General features: G+C 38.9%; 1 protein-coding gene across 1 annotated transcript; it reads left to right on the forward strand.

Moving 5' to 3' along the window:
- The first annotated feature begins 7,036 nt into the window (after nucleotides 1–7,036).
- On the forward strand, nucleotides 7,037–26,811 carry LOC115425802 (thioredoxin-interacting protein-like). Its single transcript, XM_030143560.1, has 7 exons — nucleotides 7,037–7,328; nucleotides 17,660–17,704; nucleotides 18,164–18,224; nucleotides 20,137–20,293; nucleotides 24,007–24,103; nucleotides 24,261–24,517; nucleotides 25,121–26,811. Exons 1-7 carry the CDS (start codon nucleotides 7,067–7,069, stop codon nucleotides 25,367–25,369), a joined length of 1,128 nt encoding a protein of 375 aa, XP_029999420.1. The 5' UTR covers nucleotides 7,037–7,066; the 3' UTR covers nucleotides 25,370–26,811.
- The last annotated feature ends 379 nt before the right edge of the window (nucleotides 26,812–27,190 follow it).

Consider the following 27,190-nt stretch of genomic DNA (forward strand, 5'->3'; position numbering starts at 1 on the left):
TTTTCCGTAATGGTGGTCAAAAATGACCCGCTTCAAAAATGGGTTGAAAGGGTTAAAGGGGGGCAGGGCATCATGAAAAACAAACTAAGCATCACTGACCAGGGGGCGGGGCATCGTGAAAAACAAACCAAGCATGACTGACCAGGGGGCGGGGCATGGTGAAAATCAAACCAATCCTGACTGACCTTGTCGGGGTCGGAGGACTGCCCACATCTGATGAAGGACACTTCTTGACGATGACGCTCATCGGTTTCAGTGCAATGGCATCCAGAGCTGTGCCGGCTGAGTGGGCTGTCCTAAGAGGGGGGAGTCCGCTGGGTGGGGCATGAGGGGGCGGGGCCCGGGGGGGTGGAGACACCGCCAACCGCTGCGCTAATGTCACCTCTGACTGCAGCTCCTCGTCCAACAGCTGATCCAGGATGTCCTGATCCACCGACGACTTCTGTGGACCTGACAGAACCCACAAAAGCACCAGTCACACCAAGTGCGACACAAAAAAACTACAAGGAATCTACAAAAAACCTACAAAGAACCTACAAAGAACCTACGAAAGACCTACAAAAAAACTACAAAAGACCTATGAAGAACCTACAAACAACCTAAGAAGAACCTACGAAAAACCTATGAAGAACCTACGAAATACCTACGAAAGACCTATGAAAGACCTACGAAGAACCTATGAAGAACCTATGAAAAACTTACGAACAACCTACGAACAACCTATGAAGAATCTACGAAAAAACTTACAAACAACCTACGAAGAACCTACGAAAAACATATGAAGAACCTATGAACAACCTATGAAAGACCTACGAAAAATCTACGAAAAAACCTATGAAAAACCTACGAAAAACTTACAAACAACCTACGAAGAACCTACGAAAAACTTATGAAGAACCTTTGAAAAACCTACGAAGAACCTACGAAAGACCTACAAACAACCTACAAACAACCTACAAAGAACCTACAAAGAACCTACAAACAACCTACGAAAGACCTATGAAAAACCTACGAAGAACCTATGAAGAACCTATGAAAAACTTACGAACAACCTACGAAGAACTTACGAAAAACCTATGAAGAACCTACGAACAACCTATGAAAGACCTATGAAAGACCTACGAAAGACCTACGAAAAACCAATGAAAAACCTACGAAGAACCTACGAAAAACTTACAAACAACCTACAAAGAACCTATGACAAACTTACAAACAACCTACGAAGAACCTACGAAAGACCTACAAAAAACCTACGAAGAACCTATGAAGAACCTACGAAAAACTTACAAACAACCTATGAAGAACCTATGAACAACCTACGAAAAAACTACGAAAAACCAACGTAGAACCTACGAAAGACCTACGAAGAACCTATGAAGAACCTATGAAAAACTTACAAACAACCTACAAACAAACTACGAAAGACCTACGAAAGACCTACGAAGAACCTACGAAGAACCTATGAAGAACCTACAAAAAAATTACAAACAACCTACGGAAAACCTACGAAGAACCTACAAACAACCTACGAAAAACCTACGAAGAACCTATGAACAACCTATGAGCCACTTACGAAGAACCTACGAACAACCTACAAACAACCTACGATGAACCTACGAAGAACCTACAAAGGACCTACAAAGAACCACCAAAAGCCTGAGTCACAGAGAAAAACCTACGAAAAACGTGACGAACTCTGGTCGTTCGTGCAGCAGTGCATTCTGGAAGTTGTGCGGCGTCCATACAAACACAGGTTGACCTTTGACACCAGATTAATATTTTGCTCGTTAATGCCACCATCTTGGCTTATTAGTGACATCACCTTAGGATCGCCCCTGGAGCCACAGCTCATATTCACTGCTCATGTCCAGTTTCTTGCAGGTTCCCGGCGTCCTTGCCTCCATCGTCCTCCATTTGGCGCTCAGATATTTGGAGGCTGACAGTTTGGAGGCGGAGTGCAAAGACTCCACCCCCTGCCTTCCCGGTGCTCATGGTGGATCTGCTGGACCTGGTCTCTCCACACGAGGCTTTCCACATGATGGCGGGGTCCGGTGTCGGCAGGGCACGGCGGGAGGGGCCTCGGGTCACCGGGGCGGCGGCGGGAGGTGAGCAGGGAGGGGAGGGGGGCAGGGAGGGTTTGAGATGGGAGGGGGCGAAGTCAGCGGATCCAGAATCCGCTAGGTCTGAGGTGACCGCCTTGAAGGTCCTGGAGTCCCAGGACATTTTGGCGAACAGCGTGTCCTCGTCACATGACTCTGGGAAGGGGGAGGCGGCATCCAGGTGGAGCATCTGAAAGAAAGGAGGCGGAGCTTAAGGACGCCTGAGCCACTGGCAGCAGGAACAAGAAAGGAGGCGGAGCTTCAGGACATAAAAACCAAAATCACTTCAGTTCTTACATTAATATCCATGGCATTGTACTGACAAAAACAGTGCTTTTAGACATTCCCTGTTTTCTTTTCTGTCTGTTTTAGTCACATGATACACACAGGAGTTAGTACTTGATTGCATAACCATTGTTTTTTGATGACTTTTGATGGACTAATAATTTTTTTCCACAACTGTATATACATCATACCTTGCTACTTTTGTCAAATAGAGTGATTACAAAATAGGACTATTACCTTTTCCTGTTCAACAATACTAACTGTTTGGTACTGCATGACTGCCTCCTGTTTATTTCTAAGTTCACACAGAGAACAGGTGGTGTCATGTTGATCTAAAACCATCCTTCTAACTCTTGAATTATTGATGGAGTCTTGCCTGTGCTGCAGATCCAAAAAAATGATGCAAAGCAATGTGTAAACCAACATGGAAAACATCTACATCACAATCAGACTCAAACATATCTCTGCAAGAAAAGGCAAAGTGATTGATTCCTCACAAACAGTCATAGTGGAAGTCAATTTGCACAAGCAGGGGGACGATACAGCTGAGTGTGTACACTGCTTTCAAGTTAATGTTAGGTTAAGCTTCTCTGAACATTACCCAAGGTACTATTTAGCAACAATTCCTCACTGCCACTACTGTATAACACCCAGGGGAGTCTGAAACAACATGACACACCTCAGTAATCTCACTTTGTAACAGACATCATGTGCAACATGAGCAGACCTCTGTGGTTGTGTAACTGTGATTGTGTTATTGTAAACGTGTGTATTTCATGTTTTGTTATTTATCTAATTCTAATGAGCTGATGTATTATGATAAGGACTATCTTTATGAGGACTAAGGAGGAGGATGACAGCTGAAAAGCAATATTTATGACCCTGTTGTAATTTGAATAATAAAGCAATAAATTTAAGTGGAGACTCAGTTGTAATATTTTTGTGCTTCAGCGTACATAACTCACTTAACCTTATAACGCCAAACGTATGATATTTAATACATGAGTTTTGAAGCCCTCTACATGATCAGCATGATATTTTTTTTTCTTGAAAAACCTGATGTATACAATTAGATACATGCAATGCACAAATAATCCACTAGGGGGGAGGAATTTGTTCACCAGGGGCCTTTCCAGTGATACTACAAGACTGGCATTAATGGGGAAGGAGACAGAACTTTGCTAATTTTGAAAATGAATTATCAATTTGTTAGACATTTTTGTGTTATATTTTTGTTTGTTGAAAAATAATATTTGAGCATTGAGACCCGATGTATCAAATATGATACAAAATTGAAACTCATACTTGGAAATTGATATTTGAAAAATAAATAAATAAAAAAATAAAATAAAAATTGGGGGTTGTTTAGAAGGACCAATAAATGCTCCACTTTCAAAGAACTGGAATTTTCTGTCAATGATTTAATGGTTAAGGTTTTACAGGATTAAATGCTACAGTTTCCTCATTTTTATACTACAAATAGCACAGATTTTAACTTTTGCAAGAATTTCACAGGACTCATGAGTTAAAGTTTAGACATACAGTCACAGAAAAAAAATATTTGACCATTCTTGTTTTTTTCAATTTCTTGTTCATTTTAATGCCTGGTAAAACTAAAGGTATTTGTTTGGACAAATATAATGATAACAACAAAAATAGCTCATAAGACTTTAATTTCAGAGCTGATATCTATCCATTTTCCATGTTTTCTTGATAATGACCAGAATCACTTCAGTTCTTACATCAATAGCTATGGCATTGTACTGACAAAAACAGTGCTTTTAGGTATTCCATGTTTCCTTTTCTGTCGTTTTAGTCATATGATACACACAGGATAGTGGTGGCTGCTCATCTTTCAGAGAGGGGAAGCTCATTGTCGGCTTACATTAAAAAAAAGTCAAGTTATTTAAACATAAATTCGGTCCTCTTTTACTTTTTAAGAAAATGGTCAGTGACCTTCGTACCAAGTAAACAAGAAAACGATGAAATTATGTTAAATTGAAACAAGGAAGTACAATGAGTGTGTGTTTTATTTACAGTGCAAGAAATGAACAAGTAATTTCGTAGTGGTTTCTCTCTTGATTTCACAGCAGAATGCGCAACGATATTAAACTGAACTCTGTCATGTGAAGGAGTATGTCTCAAAATAGCTGTCAATCAAATGGGATTCAGCCTTTTGACTGATCCTCCATTCAGCACGTGGGATTCTGGTGTCCAGCCCGGCCGAGCTCCGCCCACAGCTCCATTCACCCCCAGAGACACCCGGCGTCCGGGGGCGGAACAACATCGTGGCATTTATCCAATTACCGTCCAGTTTTGAGGCAATGAAAAAAACTGTTCCACTCAGTCCCACTGAAGTGCATGGACGCTGAGCATCTACGGGCAAATGCACTGAGCAGAGATCGAATGAGAAAACAGCGCAACAGGAATGTGTGAGAAGTGAACATCGAGCCCGATGATTTGTGATAAAGCTGATTCTGAATGAACTTGTCTGTGAGATGAATGTGTTCTAACACATTTGTAGTCAATGAAATGTCAACACAACCGTACATTTTTTACCATTTAATTTTCATCATTTTAGGGGAAGCCGGGCTTCCCCTAAAATATGAGAAATTGCCACTGCCACTTCCATGAGAAATTGCCACTGACACAGGAGTTAGTACTTGATTGCATAACCATTGTTTTTGATGACTTTTGATGGTCTAATAATTTTTTCCACAACTGTACATGGTGGTTCGTTGATACAACGTGCCCTCAGTTCAGGTAATACTAGGTGATTTGCCTCCAAAAAAAGGATTAGGACAATCTGGTCAGAATGTTGATGCAAACATATTTTGATAACATTGTGAGTCATGATTGATACATCTATTTTTGGAACCGCTTGGGCCTTGTTAGGGTTGCAGGGGTCCACCCCGGACGAGTCATGGTTTTAGTGGGAATTTTTGCCGGCATGATTCACAATCGAAACGCTCAGTTCATTTTTGTTTCCCAAAATGCCTGTGGATATATTCAGACAGGACGTTGAGCAGTCTGGTAAATATAAATCAAACATCTGGCTGAAATATAGGAACACATCCTTCTTGTTAGTAAATACATAGAAATTCTGTTTTATGGAGCAGAATCAGAATGTTGTCACCTGAATCACCTTCAGATCAACTGAATTCAGAGTGTTCCTTCTGCGCTGCACAACATTTTTGTCATACCAGAAATTTTGAGTCTGTTTCCTTCTGCTAGGCTTCTGTTTTGTGAATATTATAAGTTGGTTCATGGAGATAGGAAATGGGTGTATCTGAGTGAAAAGTAGAAACGGAAACAATCATATCAAGCTCCTGCCTTTCAATGATTGATTTAGCATTACATTTATATATTTTATCAGTGCAATTGTAGCAAATTTTTGTCATTACTTTACATGGAAACTCATTTTACTGCATAATATGGTAGAAAAACTATCCTTTTACAGCCACTGTATTTATTTTGCACAAGCTGCATTGAAACTAAAGTATTTGTGTATGCAACCCTCAAATCTAATCTAATCTAAATTATTTAAGAACTTTTCAACCATTAATCCTATGCTTTTATGTTATTCAGGTAGAATGTGGTGTCTGAGCTTTTCAGGCATCAGATATAACTCATTTGGTCATTCAGAGGCACTGTAGAGAAAGTGGAAACACCGTCATTGATTCACCAGTTAAACCCATGTAGTTTCACACATGACAGTGGATGGAGACACTTGTTTTTATGCTCAGTTAGTGGCTGAGTTTCAATCTCAGTGATTAAACTATGGAACAGCCGAACAGATGAGTTAAAAAAAGGTGAAAACATAAGCCAGTTTTTGCAGAATATATAAAAAAAAAAAGTTAAATGTTTTTTTTTTTCACTTTTTACATGATGTATTGATTAAAAAAAACATTGTACACACTGTGAGAAAGGGTGAAAAAAAATCATTAAATAGAGTAAATTAAATTGAGAATTAAACATGCAAGGAGATCTATCTGTCAGTCTAGATATCCATCCGTCCATCCATCCGTCCATCCGTCCATCCATCTATCCATCCATCCATCCATCCATCCATCCATCCATCCATCCATCCATCCATTCATCCACAATATAACTGTATGTAATCTGAAAGAACTCCTCTCTTGGCTTATGAGTGCTACGAAAAGGGATTTAAGTAAAAAATAAATAAATAAAAATAATAGTAATCCAATTATTTATTACCCTGGCAGGATCTGTTTTGCTGAAAATGTCACTTTTTCCATCTTTCTATGCTGTGATACAATAACCTCTGAATTTACTGTGATCTACATGAGGAAAAGGCCTGAAAATACAAAAAGAAGAAGATAATAATATTATAATAAATTGTCATAAATCATTTAGGACAAATTAAATGTCAAATGCATCTGTTTTGGATCATTGAATTATTCTCAGTTTTATAATATTATTATAAATCGTGAAAACAGAATCAAAAGTACTGTCATTGCGATATTTGGACATTACGAACACTAAAGTATAGTTTTATAAAAGTGACACGAGCCACTTCCCGCGGGTTTTAGACACACCCACTAAGGAAGTAGAAGCTGTGGTCTTCTTTTTTTTTCCGCGCTGTGGTCTTAGATCACACTCAGACGCTGTTTTTTTTTTTTTTTTTTTTTGTCTGGAGTTCACTTTGGATTCCTGCAATAATGTCGAGCACAGTGAAGAGCCTCAAAGTCACCTACAACCCCATAAATGACACCAACACGTTCAGATGCGGTGACCTGTTGACTGGCCGCGTGCAGCTGGAGGTGGCCAAACAATGTGACATCAAGTCACTGTTTATCAAATTCAAAGGGAAAGCAGAGGTGTTATGGACGGAGAGACACGGACAGAGGACTGTGGTTTATCACTCCAAGAACAAGTACTTCAGCGCCAAACACTACTTCATTGGAGAAAAAGGCGACAACAGTGAGTTTTATTCAACAGAATGTGTTTTCTATTAACTGTGTCTGCACGAGCCAACAAGTTAGAAACAAAGGAAGGAAAAAAGGCAGAAAGAAAGAAAAGGAAAGTGTTTACTCCTGTTGGGTTTCAGTCAGATTGAGTCTTTAGAACATTTGTTTTTTTTGTTGTTGTTGTTGTTTTTTTTGACTGCACCAAGGTTATTATCGTTAACTAAAACTACCGAAATGACGAAAACTACAATTGAAAAAAACATTTTCGTTAACTGAAATAAATACAAACTATAATTAAAAGAAGAAAAAAAAAACACGATAACTAACTGAAACTGTATTGCGTGCTTATAAAACTAACTAAAACGTATAAAAATTACGGCTAAAATTCCCCTCGTTTTCGTCTTTATCAATGTCGGATTGACACCAAATCGATTTATTTCGCTCGAGCAATTTAAGCTAGCGGTGTTGTGCCGAATTCTACTCCCTGCCGAAAACTGCTCCCCTTCCCATATGAAGAGGACAATGTGTACCAAATTCACCGTCACAACTTTTTCTCCTTTCTGACTGTAGGGTATAGAATTAATTGTGAATTATTCAGCGTCTTAACACTATCATAGCTGTGTAGCAGTTAAGTAATTAATAATATAGTAAGATATTGCAGTTGTGTTTTGTTTTGTTTTTTATCTGTTTAATATTAACCCTTTCATGCATGAATTTTGAGAACCTTAATCAAGACTTTTTTCCCCCCGAGTAATTCATTTTCCTCTTTGGGCATAAAAAAAAAACAAAACAAAAACAAAACAAAACAAAAACAATGCAACTGCATTTTTTTATGAACCTATTTTTCATGGAGTTACAAAAATGTCCACTCACCTGGACACCATGCATTTAATTTTAGAGACAAAAAAAACATGCATTTACTGATATACTGTGTGAAAACTATGAAATAAAAACATGTTTAATGCTGCTAATCTGATGTTTTCTCACATTTTAACACTCTAATACTAGTTATTACTCACTTCATGGAGATAATATGCAAAAAAAAACCCCAACTTTTTGTTTAAAAAAGCAAAACAAACAAACAAACAAACAAAAAAAGGTTAATTAGAGTGTAATAACAATTAGCAGTTTTTTTTACACTCTAACATGTTACTGCAGATCAGGTTTATCAAGAACAGGAATGTTACAGTAATGGTATGAATTGCAGTGTATGAGATGATGGATAAGTGTCCACTGTGTTGGCTGATCTGGAACTTAAACAACAAAATCCATGAATATACAAGTGAACACCTTTGAACAGCTGTCCACTGTGGTGACCACTATGCATGAAAGGGTTAAAGAATGTACAAACTGTAAGGTATATAAAACTTTCTAAAGTTAAAACTTAGATACACAATGCAGAAAATACATAACAAAATAAACAGATACTGCTGAAAACTACATCACTTGTGGCTGGGGATGCAGTTTTCGGCAGGGAGCAGAATTCTGCACCAGATACTGCTGAAAACTGCATCTCCAATCAGAATAAGACTGCGAAACCAAAGGAGTGAAATGACTTTAGCAGCTCATATTTGGAGCTATTCTGGTGTGACTGGGTGAATTTGGTGCACTTTGTCCTCTTCATGGCTGACTTAGAAAGGGGGAGCTGTTTTCGGCAGCTGCTGTGTGATGCAGTTTTCGGCAGGGAGTAGAATTCGGCACAACAGCGGCACCATATGACACTTCACGATCCGTTGCTTCTTGTCACTTGTGGTTTCCAGTCGTCTTCTCGTCCCTACTCTACCTGGAAACATGGAGACTAAAGTTGGGAGAAAGCAGCAGAGTCCTTTATTGGATTTATTTGAATACGACAGCGAAGAAGATAAAAGATTCATTCATTCATTCATTCATTTTCTGAACCCGCTTTATCCTCACTAGGGTCATGGGGGTCGCTTGGAGCCTATCCCAGCTACATAGGGGCAAAGGCGGGGTACACCCTGGACAAGTCGCTAGTTCATCGCAGGACTGAACATATAGAGACAAACAATCACTCTCACATTCACACCTATGGGCAATTTAGATTATCCAATTAACCTATCAGTGCATGTCTTTGGATGGTGGGAGGAAGCTGGAGTACCCGGAGAGAACCCATGCAGACACAGGGAGAACATGCAAACTCCACACAGGAAGGTCCCACCCCCCGTCGACTGGTGTTGGAATCAAGCCCAGGACCTTGTTGCTGTGAGGCACGAGTGCTAACCACTGCACCACTGTGTCGCCCAAGATAAAAGATATGAGGAAAAAACTAGAACTAAAACTAAGCATTTAGAAGAAAATGAAAACTAACAAAAACTAGCAAACCTGCTCTAAAAATGAATTAAAACTAACTGAATTAGAGAGAAAAAAAGTCAAAACTAAATAAAACTAAACTATAATGAAAAATCCAAATCTATTATAACCTTGGACTACACATACATTAGGACATTTCAAGACTGGGCATCTGAAAAGGACACTCAGTCGTCCAAGCTGGAGTATCAAAACATTCAATTTGGAGTTAAAATGAAAAACAAAAAATGGGAAATTATGTACAACACTTTAAATATTATTGCTAAGCAGTTTATCCACAGATATAGATTTATGAAGAGCCACCCACCGTTCTCAATTTATATAAATGAAATAACAGACTTTTAAAAAACACTGAAATATTAAAGAACCAAACAAGTCGGGATTGTATGTGAGAATTTGAATGTATTGATTCCTGATTAGATCTCTGCATTTTTTTTTATTTATTTTATTTCATTTTAATTTCTTAGTATTTTTGTGTATATACTGTATCTATCTAATGTTCTATACAAATACTGTTCAGTATAAGTAGTACCAAACTGGAAGAAAACTTCAAGGCACTCTCTTTAAACACTGACCTAGGTCTAGGTCTAGATATGACCATGCCATGGTAATAAAGGCATTTTAATATTTAAAGAGAGTACCTTGGAATTTTCTTCCAGTTTGGTATCTACTTTATGAATCCCTTTTTCCAAAGTCTTTTTTGGTCCTAGAAGCCTTCCTTCCCATGAATTTTTGAACTATTCAGTATAAGTTTGATGTTGATGCTTAATCTGGGAAAAAAATGTGTTTCTCTATGGAAATCTTTAGAATGTATGGCCAGATTTTGATTAATAAAGTTGGGGGGAAAAGTTCACTTCCCCAAATATCGAAAAAAAAAAAAAAAGAAAAAATCTGTTTGGTTTCTGGAAATTGGCTGGTTTAGACCAGCTCTAAATGTAAAGTGTCATGAGATAAATTGTTATATAATTTAATCATAATTTGATTCGTTCATTGATTGAAAGGAGAGAAAGAAAGAAGGAAATGTGGAAGGAAAGTAAAGAGAGAAATATAGAAGGACAGGAAGATGGAGAGAAAGAAATAAATCATTTTAAAAAATGCTGAAGGTGCTAAATAAACTCTTTTTAAAACTCTTTCTTAACTTTTTTTGCAACTGCCACCTGTTTGCTTCTTGGAATATGATCTATTTATGCAGCAACACATGACATATACTTATATTTTCACTTGGACTTTCACTGTTTTGTTTTCATTGCATGCAGCAAGAAAACAACAGATTAAAAGTTACCCATAACATAGAGACAGAAGGTTTAGGCCTTGTCACCCAGCTCTTCCTAGACATATAAATGGTGCAGTCTTTAATTTCTTCTGCATGTAGTTATATGTTGTAAGATCATGAGTAGAACTAAGTTTCCAACATCAGTAGAAACAGTAGAGATACGAGGGCCGTTCAATAAGTTCATGACCTCACCCAGAACAGAACAACACAGACTAATAATTTATATTTTATTTTTCAACATAATCTCCATTTACAGCAATGCACTTGGTCCATCGATGTTCAAGCATCACTATCCCATCACGAAAGAATGTAACATCCTGTATTATAACAACCAGTATTTCTGGGTGAGGCCATGAACTTATTGAACAGCCCTCGTATACACCATCCAGTACCTGTAGAGGTATTATCTGACCTGTATGCAGACCCGGCCCTAGTCATGTGGGGGCCTTAAGCAAGACAAGTTGGGGCACAAAATAATTTCACTCTGAATTACGACAGTAATTCATGTCAAAAGCTCACTGGCTATGCATACTAATGTGTTATATTTTAACAGTGACAGTAAAACAATATTGACTGACTTTGGTGCAGGAGGCTGGGGTTTGTATCCTGGTCAGGGTGTCCCCAGTTTCTGATCCACTCACCCCCTGTCAGAATGACCATGGGCTGGTGCACTGCAGCGTGTGAAGTGGTAGGAGGTAGACACACCCATACTTCAGCTGTGTCCCCTGTGACCCAGTTTCAGATAAGCAATAGAAGATGACATGACAAATGTATGTTGTTTTATTTTATTTTATTTTTTTAAAGTGCAGTCAACTGTAAAATTAAGTGGAAACAGTATACAAACACCTAAAATGAAAATATTCAGATTAAATTAAAAATATCTATGAAATAAATATGAAAAAGTTTACAAGCAAGGTTTTAACAATTAACATGCAGATAAAATAAATCCAAAAATAATAAAATATTTAACACTAATCCAACACAAAAACTAAAACTCACTATCTAACAGATTGTTTTATGGTTCAGTGCTTCAGAATTTTTGTTTTCTTGTGTTCTGGGATACAAAGTCATTCATGACATTGTAAGAAATGTGGTGTCCAATCTGGTGGTTAACACTAGTACCTGCCAGGCCAGTAAGGCGTTCCTGTGCTATTGTTGACCTCAGATCAGGTTTTATTAATTTGATCTCCTTTCAGCAGATGCCATAGTTACTGGCAATGTGCAGGCAATTCTGAGTCCAGTCCAAAGGTTTGGATGAAGTCCAGTGATACCCTTTTGTGAAGGAAGTTGAGAAGCTCAAATGTGCTCATTGTTTCTTTTAGAAGCTTTGGATGGTTTTGGATTTCAGTGACTAGGTCTTGTCTATGTTAGTGACCTCTCCATCACTTAGAGTCCCTCCGAGAAACTTACTCACTTACCGTACTTTCCGGACTATAAGCCACACCTGACTATAAGCCGCACTCACCCCGTGTCCAACGTCTCACCATCGCTTCATTGATGCAAAGCTTACGTGCAGCAGCTCTATTTCCTTCTGTGTCAGCCGGATCGATCGTTAGCCCAGAAAACATAAATTAGCCGCATCATTTTAGAGCCGCGGGTTCACAGTGTGTGGAAAAAAGTAGCAGCTTATAGACTTGAAATTACAGTACTTTGCTCTGTCACTTTTTTCTCATCCATCGTGGTAAAGCTGTGAAGAACACCAAATTTGTCCCTCACATCCATTAATACCACAAATCAATCCTCAAAAGATTGGACAGCAGCATCAACTACAACATTAAAGAACGATATCTCCATTCTCTTCAATACATCTCTGACTGTCTCATCTGGGGCTCCATAATCAAGTTGCCTCTTGGTGTTTCTGAGTCTTTTTTGCTTAAGGACTGCCTCCACATTCATATTCTTACACACTTCCTTTGCTATTAACTGAGCTTCAGCAAACCCTGAGTCCTTATACTGTAACAGGGATGACTTTGTTTTTTCAATAAGATTCACAGCTACATCAAGCTGAATGTTTGGTGACTGCAATAGCTTCCTTCTTATGTTAATGTATGTGAGAACATTAAACCAGACCACAGTACAAATTTGAAATTGAAAGGAACTAGGGATGCAAATTGTTGACTAATCCATTAATCATTAGTTGGTTGACCTTATCGATCGATTAACGATTAATTGATAAGCAGCGTTTTTCCTGAGAACCTGAATTTGTCTTTTGATAGGGTCTATAAGAATAAAAGCTAAATATTATTTATATGCTTCATGGGAAAAGCATGTCATATTCCTTAATATCTAATTTATTGTACCATTAGATACAGTACAGACAATGACATTTATGTAGTAGAACTAAATAAATTCTGCAGAGAAATCCAATAAAATAAATGGACCTGAAGAGGGGCAGTCAAGTTCAAGTTGACTTTATTTGTACCCGTAGGTAGATTTCTTTGCAGTAAGTTTTCACTCACTACCAGTCGCTGCGTGCGCAAGCGCCCAACACAAATACTTCTTCGGAAATTGCAGTAAAGTACAGAAGATAATGCAAAGCACAAGTATAAGACATCATACAGTTTACACACAGTACATGTGGACACATGCTGGAATTTTTTCATGGATTTGAAGGGAATTGGGGGACAGCGTGAACAATTAGGCCGACAGCAGACGTGAAAGGGGAATGGGGGAAGGGGAGATGCATGAACTGTGTAACTGTGGAATGTGTGTGCGAAGATAAGAGACTCCAGTGGGTTCGCTCTGTCAATACAGTTAGTCCTTCAGTCTTTATCAGTTCAGTCCACTGGTGTCTTGACCATGGGAGATGTTTTGACTGCAGGGGGACGTAAAGAGTGCGCTGCTCCCTCAGTTCTCAGGGGAAATAATTTGGACCGCAGGGGGAAACTTGATTACTGCATAGATTTAGTATAACTTAATTTTTGTTATACCTGGCCTCAGCATTCCTTAGCATCTTCGACCAGTAAGGCCCCTGCACAGTTCCTCAATCTTCTCTTTTAGTCCAGCAGATTGACGGAGCCCCTCCACAGTTGCCCTCAGTCCCTCTGCAGACTGACCCTTGATGTAATCCAACTTCTTATACGAGTCCCCAGCCCGTCCGGCCAGGTCTTACACACTCTCCTCCGTCTGCTTCACCACCCATTGTAATTCCCTCACATTATCACTCACCGCTCCGAAGTGCTTCCCAATTTCCACCGACAGCAGCAGGGTCTCTTTGCATGCTGCTGTCTTGCTGATTTTGCGATAGATCAGGACCATTCCCAAGCCAATCAGAAGGTGTCCCACCATCATAATTACAAATAAGTATATGTCCTCTACATCCTCCACCGACAAGCCAGACAGACAGACCACCCTCCACTTGTCCCAAGCATCCCGGGTGTATCCGGCTGCAGCTGTCCCATCAGGGCAGGCGGGTTCCCCAGGACCATTCTTCCTTGATGAAAAAATTGTGTCAATTGCGCTGAGTGACCAGTTGATCAATTCCATATTTGCTGTTCGAGAGCTCAACAAGCAGGGATTCAAAAGTAAAGTAAGTCAGATGAGACACTTCAAGGCCAAGCAGAGTTGGGGAGGCAGGAAAAAAAAAGCAGCAGATAGCAGAGCTCAGAAAAACACGTCTGCTCTCTTCGAAGGACAGGAAGGAAAGGTTTAGAAGAAATAGGCATTTCTGACTTTGCATCACTACCTGGCATGATGGCGCAAGATTTCAGCGGAGATGCCCCCCACCCCCACACACATTTTCCCATGGCCATCAGGGTGACTGCGGGACATGATGCAGGACATACCTGTGGCCCATGCCGGTTTGTTGTCAACTCTTGTCTTCCGGTATCTTCTTTGCAAGGAACCTTGACCAATAAGATGAACCAGATTCTGTGTTGTCATTGGGTGTATGTGTGTGCTGTCATTGGTCACAGAGCAGGAAAGGGGTGGGAATAATTTCATTGACATTTTACAGACTATTTTTGATTCTCTCGGTAATATGGGACAAAGTGCATCCCTTGTCACCTCAAAACGGGGCGCGTATTTTTGTTTCTAATTATGGGACGATTCCATTTTTTATGGGACTGTTGGCAACCCTAGTTACTAGGCCTGTAACAGTACACAAAATTTTCGGTTCGGTACGTTTTCGGTTTTCAAAGCCACGGTTCGGTTTTTCCGGTTAGGTACGGGAAGAAAGAAAACCACTCAAAATGTCTATTAATGCATTTATGAATTTTTTAACATTTTCCCCCCAATTTTTGGAGGCAATAGAATATAGAAAAAGAGGAATAATATAATTCTGCTGCTACAAATCAAATAGAAAATAAAATAAATTATTAATATTACTAAATGTATTTTAAACATTAGTATTGCACTTTTCCCTGAAAGGTAGTTTCGAACAAACAAGAAAAATCTAATCATAGTTCTGTCAGTTCACATCCTGCATAAAAATAACATAAAAATTCCACATGAAGTGCAACATTAACAAGAGGACAAACTGGTATTTTGTTTAAATAAACTGAAGAGAAACATTGACAACACAATGAACCAAATTATTTATTTTAGGACAGAGAACAAACTGTGTTGTGTGCCTGTGTGCACGGGGGATTTTTTTTTTTTTTTTTTTTTGTCGGAGCCAGGGGGTAGGGGGGGCTCGCAGTTACATACGGTACCTGGGGGTGCGGTCCATAACTAACGTAACGAACGCTGTCGTGAAACAAAAGTGAAACTTTACATACTGTCAACGTTCTATTTATTCCTCTATTATACAGCATGCATGATAGACAGACAGACAGAGCTAGTGTAAGTGTTTTAGAACTACCGTAGTTCATAGGGGCCAAACAATGTCCGTCTTATTAACGTCTCTTTCCTTGTTGTTGTCTTTCACCGGGACCTGAACTGATCCAAACTGGACTGTAATGATGGTGGAGGGTCTTCAGTCTCTTCCTTCCAGGTTCACATCATATTTGTTGGGTTTTTTTAAGCTTATATCAGCTGCTATTTCATATTTTGGGTCAGTGTGTGTGTCCTTCCATATGTCCCTGTGAAACTTGCGTGGATTTAAAGTTCCACATCGAATGACGTCTTTCGTTCCTTTGTCTTTTTCTCATCCTACTGTGCCGTTTTGGTACAGCTGTGTACCGAACCGAACAGGTGTGTACCGAAACGGTTCGGTTTGGTACGTGTACCGTTACAGGCCTACTAGTTACCTTTAAACATTTGCTGTCAAGATGTGCTCATGGAAACAATTCTTTTACATTACCTTGAGAGAGTTTTCTTTTCTTTGTGAAGCTGTTTCTTTTTGCGTTTTTTCAGCGCCCGACAGGTACAGTCGTTTTGATATTGTCAAGCCACTTGCTCCAATAAACTGACTAATCGCTTCATCGTGGGTTGCCAGGTTTTCTTTACAATTACTATTTTCATTGTTTGGTGCTATACCTGTAGTAGAAACAGTCTGAGGTTGCCAGATCATCAACAAATCAAATGACATGATACATAAGTTTGGGGCCCCCTGGTGGCTGCGGGGCCCTGAGCAGTCGCTTTAGTTGGCTTATAGTGTGGGCCAGCTCTGCTTGTATGAGGCCATTTTATAATCCTCTTGGGGGTATTTTTGTCTCATCTGCACAATATATTGTATTTTGACTTTTGTTTCATTGGACAAATAAACAAACAGAGTTTCACCTGAGGCATACATGTGTAGAACATCACCATGATCTGATAAGGAACATGCCTCAATGATCATCTCTCTACAGTATGATGCAATAACTACTACCTTAGAGCATTAGCCGAAGCTGGAATGAGTTAGTTTCGGAGCAAGTACAAGTGGTTAAAATATTTTTACGGGACGGGGTTTAACTTGGGGGGTTGGAGTGGGTGGGTCTACAGGAGGGTCTGCATGGTGGAGGAATGCAGTTTTTACTCCTTGTTTGTTCCTTTGCGCCCTCATTCGAGGTTCTACAAAAGGCTGCTTATAATATATTTTTGTTAAATATGTAAATTCTACTTAATTTTTAATTCTAATTATTTCTAGAGATCTTTATATAAATACCACATTTCTTATTTATATTTCATTTTTTGACTCGTTAACTGTGAAATTTCCTCATGGTAGGATAATTAAAGTCTTATCTTATCTTATCTTATCTTACCTTATCTTATCTTATCTTAACTGTGTTTGTTAAAATGCTTATGTTTCAGTCAGATGTTTTTAATGTTACCATGGTGGTTTTAGAAGTTTTTATGATGTAAGACATTTTAAAATCTGATGATTATTAAACCAGAGTTGTACTGAAATTAAATATTGTTGAAATGGCACTGAATTATATCTATGTTGATTTGATTTGAGTCTCTACTTCACAGTGCAGATGTTAATACTATGACAATGCTACTTCAAATATATCTATATAAATTAATGAATCTATAACTAAATTATAATCAATTTCAACATGATGATGTACATGAGGAAATGTACCTTGGACTAAAACAACATGAATAGTCCTCGACACACTTCTTAACTTTATGATGAATTGTTCATTAGTGCTCATGATTTCCATAAAATACTGAAAATATGGAGAATCTCAGCCTTCTAATGATACATAGCATGTCTATATTGGCACAAGCAATATGTTTATGACTTCATGAACACTGTGGAGGGAGTCTGTTATCACAATTAGAGCCTAACCTTTACCCAGAATGCAGTCTGCATGTATTTATTCTGAAAATAGTGCAACAAATATTAATCCATGTTAATTCACTATGTTTTTCCATAGGTACTGCCTATAAAGGCCTCTTGGTGAATATCGCTGGTGACACATGTAAGTAGTCTGATGTGATGCTCAACAGGCAGCATCGAATTAATGAACTCCATTCTTACATAGTGTTATTGCAGTTTTTGATGACAGAAGAATATAATACACATAATGGATGAACTTGCATTCCTAAACATTAACGTCACTGTCCACCTTGTTTAGTGGATAAGTGGTATAGATATTATTGATCAGTCACAAGCTATAATCAATCCAAAAAGCTATTAACAAAAGGCTGCAAATGTAGTGTTGACCCACTGGATTTGTGGAAATGTTTTTTCAAGTGTAAATGACAAACTAATGGTTCTTCAGTGGTTTCCAAGCTTTTGTTCCTGAGGTTTCACAGCAGATGTGGTCAGCATCAAATGACTCTGTGAGCAGACCAGTGGAAGCTTGGAAAGGGTTTAGATACAACAAGTGCTCTGAACATCTGATTTTAAGTGAATAGTAAGTGTGGTTGCTTTTCAGACAGCAGTGTTGTCGCCCCTGGAGTCCATGTCTACCCATTCTCCTGTAGGATCCCAGTAGGGTAAGTAATTATCTCTGAACATTGGACATGTGGTGATCACTGAGCCTGTTTACAACTGGGAGTGATCAGATAATTGAAATGATCAGATCTGATGTGTTTACATGCACTTTAGAAATACGATAATTGAAAAACCCTTGTTGTGTTTCAGTTTCTTTCAGAGTACTTATGTAGTGATGGTAGACTCTAACTTCAGATTACTGACCTTTGTTTTCTACTTTTTTTTTTTACACACAGATGTAAAAGAACAAAATAAATCCGATTATACATGCATGAAGACATCAGAATGAAGGCATGTTCACCCGATTTCTCATAATCAGATTACTGCCGTGATCTAATAGAGCATATCACGTGATGCTGTTTATATGATCACTTGAATAATCTGATAACTCCAGAAATCTGATAATTATCTGAGTTTTAGTGTGTATGTAAATGGGCTCAGTGTCAGATGGTTAAAATACCGTAATTTCCGGACTATTGAGCACACCTTAATATAAGCCACACCCACTGGATTTACAAAGAAAAAAAAATTGTACATATATAGTGTGTATCAAAAAAACTATACATTTTGAAAAATTACCCCCAGTTCCGCATTTGATAATTTTTGGAATTTCCTTTCATGGATGTCAGTAGGTAGGGGATTGGTGGATATTTGTCCAAATTTACAGACCCAGGTTTTCATGCATGAGTGAGCAGGGGCAAATTACGCAATCCAAGTTAAAACTGGTTTGCACAAAGTAGCGGTGGGATTTAAATCCAATCAAAGGTCATGGGAGGGGACAATGGGCATCCATCTTGTTTTCTACAAAACTGCCAGAGGCAGGAACAGCTGCCATGAGTAAAGAAATGAAATTGACATGGTGGCCAAAGTGTAAATGCTGTAATCTGGCAATTTTGTGGAAAACAAGATGGAGGCCCATTGTCCCCTCCCATGACCTATGATTGAATTTAAATCCCACCGCTACTTCGTGCAAACCAGTTTAACTTGGATTGCGCAATTTGCCCCTGCTCACTCATGCATGAAAACCTGGGTCTGTAAATGAGGACAAATATCCACCAATCACCTACCTACCGACATCCATAAAATAAAATTCCCAAAATTACCAAATGCGGAACTGGGGGTAATTTTTCAAAATGTATAGTTTTTTTTTGATACACCCTGTATAGGCCGCACTTGTTTATAAGGCTCAGGTGTCCACATTGTAACATGAGGTATTTACACATAAGATGTTACACAGAAAGAGTTTTTTAACTTTTAATTAAATAAATGCTTTTGTCCGAACAGCGCCTGTAACACGGCTGGTTACAAAATAAAAAATACAGTAGACTACCAGAAAAGCCATTAATCGCTATCTTCATCTTCCTCCTGCACACCAAAACCACTAAAGTCGTCTTCTTCAGTGTCAGAATTGAACAGCCTCAGAATTACTTCGTCACACACTTTCTCAGTCTCTCTTTCGTTGTCGCTCTCAAGGTCACTTTCATCTTGAGCTTGTACTGTCCTCTTCATCACGCAGCAGTCCAGCCTTTTGAAACCCGTTGGTGATCGTGAATTTTTTGACACTGCTCCACGCTGTGAGTACGTTTGATTTACAGTGAATCGAAGGGTTTCATTGGCTCACTGTGACCTGTTTGGTAATTTCATTGGTCCGGTGTGATGAGCCTAAATGTACTGACGGCATGAAGCTCGTTAGCCCGTAAAACATAAACTAGCTGCATCATTGTTTAAGACGCAGTGTTCAAAGCCTGTGAAAAAAGTATTGGTGTATAGTCTGGAAATTATGGTACTCCACTTGTTTGTAATCTTTAAAATCTCACTTAAAGATTTAGTATGTGATATGTTAAATGATTTAGCTTTTACGAACTATGCATACAAATGGCCTAAGCTGTTTCTTCATTTTTTTTTATTCATCAGGAATATGCCATCTTCGTTCGTAGGGCTAGGTGAAATTGGTAAAATTATGTACTTGCTGGAAACCAGACTGAGCAGAGCCATGAGGGTTGACAAGAAAGATACAACCCAGATCAACTTTGTGGCACAACCGAACATGACCGACATCCCACAGCTGATGGTATGTGCAGGTTCTCCTTTAGTCATTCCTGTCATTCTCAAAGGATAATACAAATCTTGTATTTTTTTCTTTGTGGGAGGCAGAAGTGATGGGTAGAAACAGAATTTGAATGCATGCCTTCCTTCTTCTCTCTGTCCAAGTCAAAAAGACTAAATCTAAATATACACGACCTGATCCTGTTACACTGTGCTGTTGTAAAGTGAAGCCAAAATATCTCGGTTGGGGCAGCTGTCGTGTTGGGGCAGCTGTCGGATTATACCAGCGGAGTCACATCTGATGGAATCTCAATACTGATTGGGAATTAAAAACCATCAACCCCCTTTCCGATCAACCAAAACCTTTAATCACAGAGTCGACTTTCTGCAGCCGGTAAACAGAGTGAGGTGGTGTGGAAGTCTCGTTTTCAGTCAGACCAGTTGAGTTACAAGGACAAATGAGGCAGTAATGAGGAAACTGTTGCCCCGTGGCACCAAAAAAACAAAGTGACTGGTCATTAGTCAAGGAAAAAATTGTGAGAGACTCTGAAACATAAACAAACAAAAACACAGAACAGTGAAAAGTAAGCGCAGACTGACGGCAGGATGATGAAGAGGTTATTGACATAAAAAGAGGTAATAATAATAATAATAATAATAATAATAATAATAATAATAATAATAATAATAACTAGAAAAGTACTCGGAGAGTGCAGACCTCCATCATGGCAGATCAGCCTCCCCCCTCCCATCACCACTAAAATTTCATCATTTGTTACTTGTGCCATTATCAGCTTATCAACATTTCCTGAAAATTTCATCAAAATCCTTCCATAACTTTTTGAGTTATCTTGCTAACAGACAAGCAAACAGAAAAACCCCAATGAAAACATTACCTCTGCCGTTCCTTGGCGGAGGTAATAATGATAATAATAGTGAAATAAAATGTCACTCACTGGAGGAGATTTTTACAGTTTTTCATAAATGAGTAAATGTGCATGTAGGGAATAGAAACTACGTTTTCTACTTTTTCTTTTAAAGGGGTCATATTTTGCTAAACTCACTTTTATCAGTCTTTGGTACATTTATTTGTGGTTTTGCACCCTAATAGTTCCAAAAGTTTGAATTTGAACCCTCCAGGTGCTGCAAAGCTATCTTTATATTCATTTTGGCAAAAATTGAGTGGATTTCTACAACCGTTTCAATTCCTGTTTAATTTGTTACGTTTTATAACTAGTTATGTCACGACATTTGCACACATAATGTCAAGACTTCTGACGAATATTTCTCCAAGTATGCTATAATTGTTTGTCAGCAACAGCGGTTGTAGTTAGTACTGAAAATATGTCCAAACTTCAAGCCGTTTACCTAAAATGTTCAGTTTTTGGTTGAGCAACACAGTCAACACCCTTGAGGGGGTGGGGCATGAAGTGGCCTATTTGCATTTAAAGGGCCAGAGCTCAAAACGACCTTTCTCGTGTCATTACTCAGAAATAGGGTTGAAGATGGACCTGTGGAGTTGTATTAATGAAGAACCAAGCATAGCATTTACAGTTTACGTAGACCACAGTGAAATGTTTTAAAATGCATAATTCCGAAAAAGCAAAATATCACTTCTTTAAATTGCAATGTATTGAACATTTAAATAATTTGTTGTGTCTTTTTAGATATTCTGAAAAAAGTATGAAAACAATCTGCATAGGTTCTCATTTGCACAGGTCATCATTCTTCTTGGGAGTTCTTCTCGGTTCAACTGTAATTCTAACACCATTTTAAATAACATTCCCAAACAGTGTTCAACCAACAACCTTCCACACCTGGACTCACCAGAAACCAAACAAACCCATTCTGAAGGATTTGGACGGTGACCCAACCCTCTGGCCAATGACCCTGAAACTGACACACAATACCCACTAAGGACTACACCAGGGACACCCCCCACTTATGACCCTAACACTTAAATTGGGATTAACACCTACACAGACCACTCCCCCTGCAGGTTTATAAATCCAGTTTCCCCCACCAGTTATTAGAACTGAAGAAGAGTCTTGGATGAGAGACAAAACATTTTCAAAAGAGCTAAACCTGGAAGAAACACCAAGAAGTGTGAAAACAATCCTGGGAAAAAGACACAGCCATTTTAAATAAAAGACTCCAACAGAAAGCTCTACTTCTTCTTTGTTTATTCCATCTTAATGTAGCCTACAGTGTCCATGACAAGCAATGCAGCCTGGATTATTCACTCCAGACAAGTTTATAGAAACGATATTTACATTTGAGTTTAGTGCTAATGGGGAAGTGCTGTTGTTCAGAAGATGTTCACATCCACATCTCCTCCTCTCAGCCTCTTGACAATGGTCTAGCACCCTTCAGAATCATACAGTGAGTAGAGGTGGCTCTGAATGAGGCTCAGGTTACACTTCAGACACTACTGAGCCCAGTCAGTGGATCCCTGTTGCACTCATAAACTCCTTCCTACCAGGAACCTGCAAAACAATAGACGGAAGAAGTAGGAGTAGAATAGAAGGAGAAGAACAAATGGTTCAGTACTTCCACGTTAAAGATATTTGACAGACCACTGGAAATGCCATCTCGTTTCAAGACAACTATGGTCGCTTTTCCTTTGGACATCTGCGCAAAACTTTACCGATATTCACAAAATGTCAAAAACAAAAGTGCGTAATGTCGGTTTTTCCATTAAATCACAAATGCGATGATTTATTTATTATCGCGAGATGACATGAGAAGTCATTCCCTAAACATGATGACAAATGTAAATATGGTGGTGTTGATTTATAGATATATTCATTATTATTATATATTACCCCTCTATCTCGTACTAAATTAAATAATGATTGGGTTTCCTGGTGTGTCCACACATACTGTCATGTTTCTTCTTCACTTGTTGTAACATACGTCAACGTCTGTTTTTTTAATTCACCTGACTCTAGTTGCGAAAAAAGGTCTTCCTATTGCAGTTTTGCGTGATATGCCATTTGCGCTACGCCCGAAAAACCACCTCTTGCTAGCGCAAAAACTTTTAATCGAAAAATGAGACTTTTGGCAAAATTGTCGTTTTTCCATTAAGTACATTTTAATGCTCAAGTTATATTTGCGCAATTTGAGGGTCAATGGAAAAGCAACTAGTGACTACATTTACAAAATATTGCAGTTTTTGTCCTTATTCTGAAATAAAAAGCCTAATAGGCAGTTTACATGGCTAATGAATATGAACATGAATATTCCACTAATGTTCCTGTGGTTTTCCACTGGTGACAGACCCTCCACTGTATGAACTCAGCCGCTCTCTTTTGTTCCTTTGACTTTTCATAGTCTGAAACCTATTGATATCCCCTGTCACCATGGTTACAGACAGTGGGTGTGTTTCTGCCTCTGGACTTTTGTTTGGAGGATCCGTCTCTACCAGAGAGGATCTTTTTCTTTACCCAGCTGACTGTAAATGGGGGCAGTGTGTTGGAAAGTTCAGTAAAACACTAAAATTGGAGCCATTTCCTAGTTGTGTTGTACATGTTCAAAGATTCATCATAAAACTGGAATAGTACTGGCATATTCTACATGTCTTAATTGGAAAATTCATCGTATCCAAGTAGAATATGCTGTTCACACACTACTTTTCAAATTCTGAATATAAACATAGACATTAAAACCCAAACTTTTGAGTATTTCAAAATATTACTACAGTTTATTACATTCATGTATTTTCATGCTTTCTTTTAGGTTCCACAGCAGGAGTCCACAGAAAAAAAACTGAAGTTTTTGAATTCAGGAACAGTAGCCATGGAAGTGAATATTGAAAGAATGGGTTTCTATCAAGGTGAGAGCTCTCAATAAGATACTGACACCGGTGTTGAACCAAGGATTTTCTTATTTTTCTTTGCAGAACTGAGCTGCTAAACAAATTTTCATCGTTCCTGTTACAGTGACAATAAAGATCTCTCCTCTCCTCTTCTTATCACTGGATTATTTTGCAGGAGAGGATTTAAAGGTTTCGGCCTTCATTCAGAACAACTGTTCACGTGAAATCAAGCCCAAGTACTGTATATACAGAAAGCACAGCTATTTTGCAGGTGCGAAGAGGAGACTTTGTACAGAAAAGCTCGTCAAAGAGGTTGGGAAGCCCGTTCCTCCCTCTACCAGTGAAAAGGTCACACAGATCCTTGTCATTCCCCGTCATTTAGAGCCGTCCATTCTCAACTGTGATATCATCAAGGCAGAGCACAGGCTAAGGGTAAGCATATTACTGACCAGCAGACAAGTGGATTATTAAAACAGCTACTATAGTGCTAATATACATTTAAAGTTTTTTTAAGCTCAAGTTAATTTTCACATAAACATACATAGCTTATTTAACTTTGTATAGAGTTCCTGTTGGATTGACTGACACTGTTCAACACTACAGATAGACTTTATCAATTTGTGAATGACATCACACACAAATATTTTGCACAGTTTATCATGGATGCTCTAATAGTCTCCTGCCTCCTGAATATAGGTTTGTCTGCATCTTACTCTGAAACCCATCCCCTTTTAATTGTTTAAGATGTTTGCCAAAGGAGTCAGTCTTGCAAAAGGCTGTACATAGATCCCTAGAAACCTAAAGGTAACACGATATCAATGTAAAGATGGTAGAATGAAATGCTGTTTGCTTAACTCAGTAACCATTATAAATTGAACAAATAACATAAAATCTGTGGTATTACTGCCAACGGGTGAAGGCGGGGTACACCCTGGATGTGTTGCTAGTTCACCAAATTTAACTGTTTAACAGAAAGAAATGAAAGAATCATTAACTTTAATGTTGTAAAACAATTTTCTGTTGTACTTCTCACAGGTCTACTTGGATGTCAAATATGCTTCAGACCCAGAGACCAAATTCCCGTTAGTCATCTTAGAGGCTCCTCTGTTTCCTGATGAGGCACCACCTGCTGCTGCTGCAGGATTTGGATTTGAAGCTTTTGGGAACCCAGACCTACCACAATGGGGTCCTGAACCACAACAACAACCACTACCATCAGCAGAGTCTCACTTTGAGGACTCTCCTCCTCCTTATACAGCCATTTATTACCCTACCTTAAAATAACACATGGTGCAATCCTGACTGTATGTGCAAAACACACACATTTCCAAGGAAGGTTGTAACTATACTGCTTTCAGTCATGAACTGCAGGATCTTATGTTACTGCAGTGCTTTGTGTACTGAAATTACTTCTATGAATAGAACACATTTCACTTGACATCACAATGACTCATTTTTATCGACTTCCAATGATGAATGAAATGTTTTTTTGGAAAGGATGTTATAAAATGCAGTGATGTGAATGCAGATCAACTGTACAGGTGCTTTGCTTAATGTAATTTCTATTGAAAATAATGTTTTAACCCAATGTTTTACTTTTTTATTCTCTCTATATAGTTTGTTACACTGGTATTTGGGATGTAATAAGGATTTTATTGAATATGATTGTTTATGTATGACAGGTTTTTTCTCTATTAACCTGGCACCAAAAGGAAGCTGGAGCAAAGGAGCATGTGCACATCTAAAAGAACAGGAAACATGATCATTAACATCTGACTGTTTTATCTGTGGAATAGAATGTGTGATGATAGATCACAAATAACGTCTGGCTGACAAGATGATAGGCAGTTAAAACACCAGACACTTTGTCACTGAATCACAGATATTTATACCGACCTGTCTATTCATTAATATTAATTAGTAAGGAGAAAAAAAAAAAAAAAACATGGTAGGGAATGTTTTTAAATTAAATGAGGGTTTCAGAATTTGCGTCTGGTGGGTAGGGGCTACATGTTTTACCCTCATGTAGGCTATGTTTACACTGCAGGTAAAACTGGCCCAAATCTGCCTTTTTGCCCATATGAGACCCTATAAATGATTGTTTATGACAGTCTTACCAGCGCAAAGCTGATTTTTTTCAAGTCAGATCCAGGCTACTTTCATACGTGGTCCTAAATTGAGTACACGAGGTTTTTCAATACAACTTAAGTGTGAACAATCATGTCACATTTCATCCAACTTTTTCAACATTGAAAAGCAACGGATGTTTGCAAACACAGTGTGCTGCATATGACGTCATGTCTTCTGTACATGGGAGTCACCTCAGGACCGTAGATCGTTCACACATGAGCGTGTGATGTATGTAGTACAGAGGCTGAACCCAAATGCAAGACCAATAGACAGACGTGAAGTAGAGTGTGTTTATTGAACTCTTAAGGGAAATGACAACACAGATTAATTAGTGAATCTGCGGAGCCGCCGTGTCCGGGGCTTGACGTCTGGGCCGTGGGAGGGATCAGCTGGCGACCAGCGTGGCCGGGCCGGGAAAAACCCAACGGAACCCCGACTAGGAATAAGCAAAGGGAGGTCAAAAAACAGGCCAGGTCAGACACAGGAGAGCAGACCAGAAGGCAACGGAACATGAGGGACAGGCAAAAACTCACGGTCAGTAATCCAGGCGCAGGGTCGAAACACAGGTAATCGGTGGAGGCTGAGGTACCAAAGGGAGAAGGCGGAATCAGAGTCGGGTACACGAACCAGGTCAAGGATGAGCAGGCAAAACAGGAACGGGCAGAATCGGTGGTCGAAAGACGAAACGGGTCACAACGGGCAGACAGACTGACAGGAGCCAAAACGCTGGTAAGTGAACACACGAGTGTAGAACACAAACAAACAGGGGAAAACACAGGGTTTAAACACACAAGAGGGAGGGAGGACAGGTGGACACAGGTGGAACACATCAGGGTGGAGTCAGGTAATCAGAGCAGGTGAAACAATCAGGGAAGGGAAGTAAAGACCCCAGACATGACACATGAGGGAAACTTAACAAAATAAAACAGGAAATGACAGAAAACATAAAAGACGAATTCCAGACAGTCTGGGAGC

Source organism: Sphaeramia orbicularis, chromosome 9, assembly GCF_902148855.1.
Source record: "Sphaeramia orbicularis chromosome 9, fSphaOr1.1, whole genome shotgun sequence".
In the NCBI taxonomy this organism is placed as follows: Eukaryota; Metazoa; Chordata; class Actinopteri; order Kurtiformes; family Apogonidae; genus Sphaeramia; species Sphaeramia orbicularis.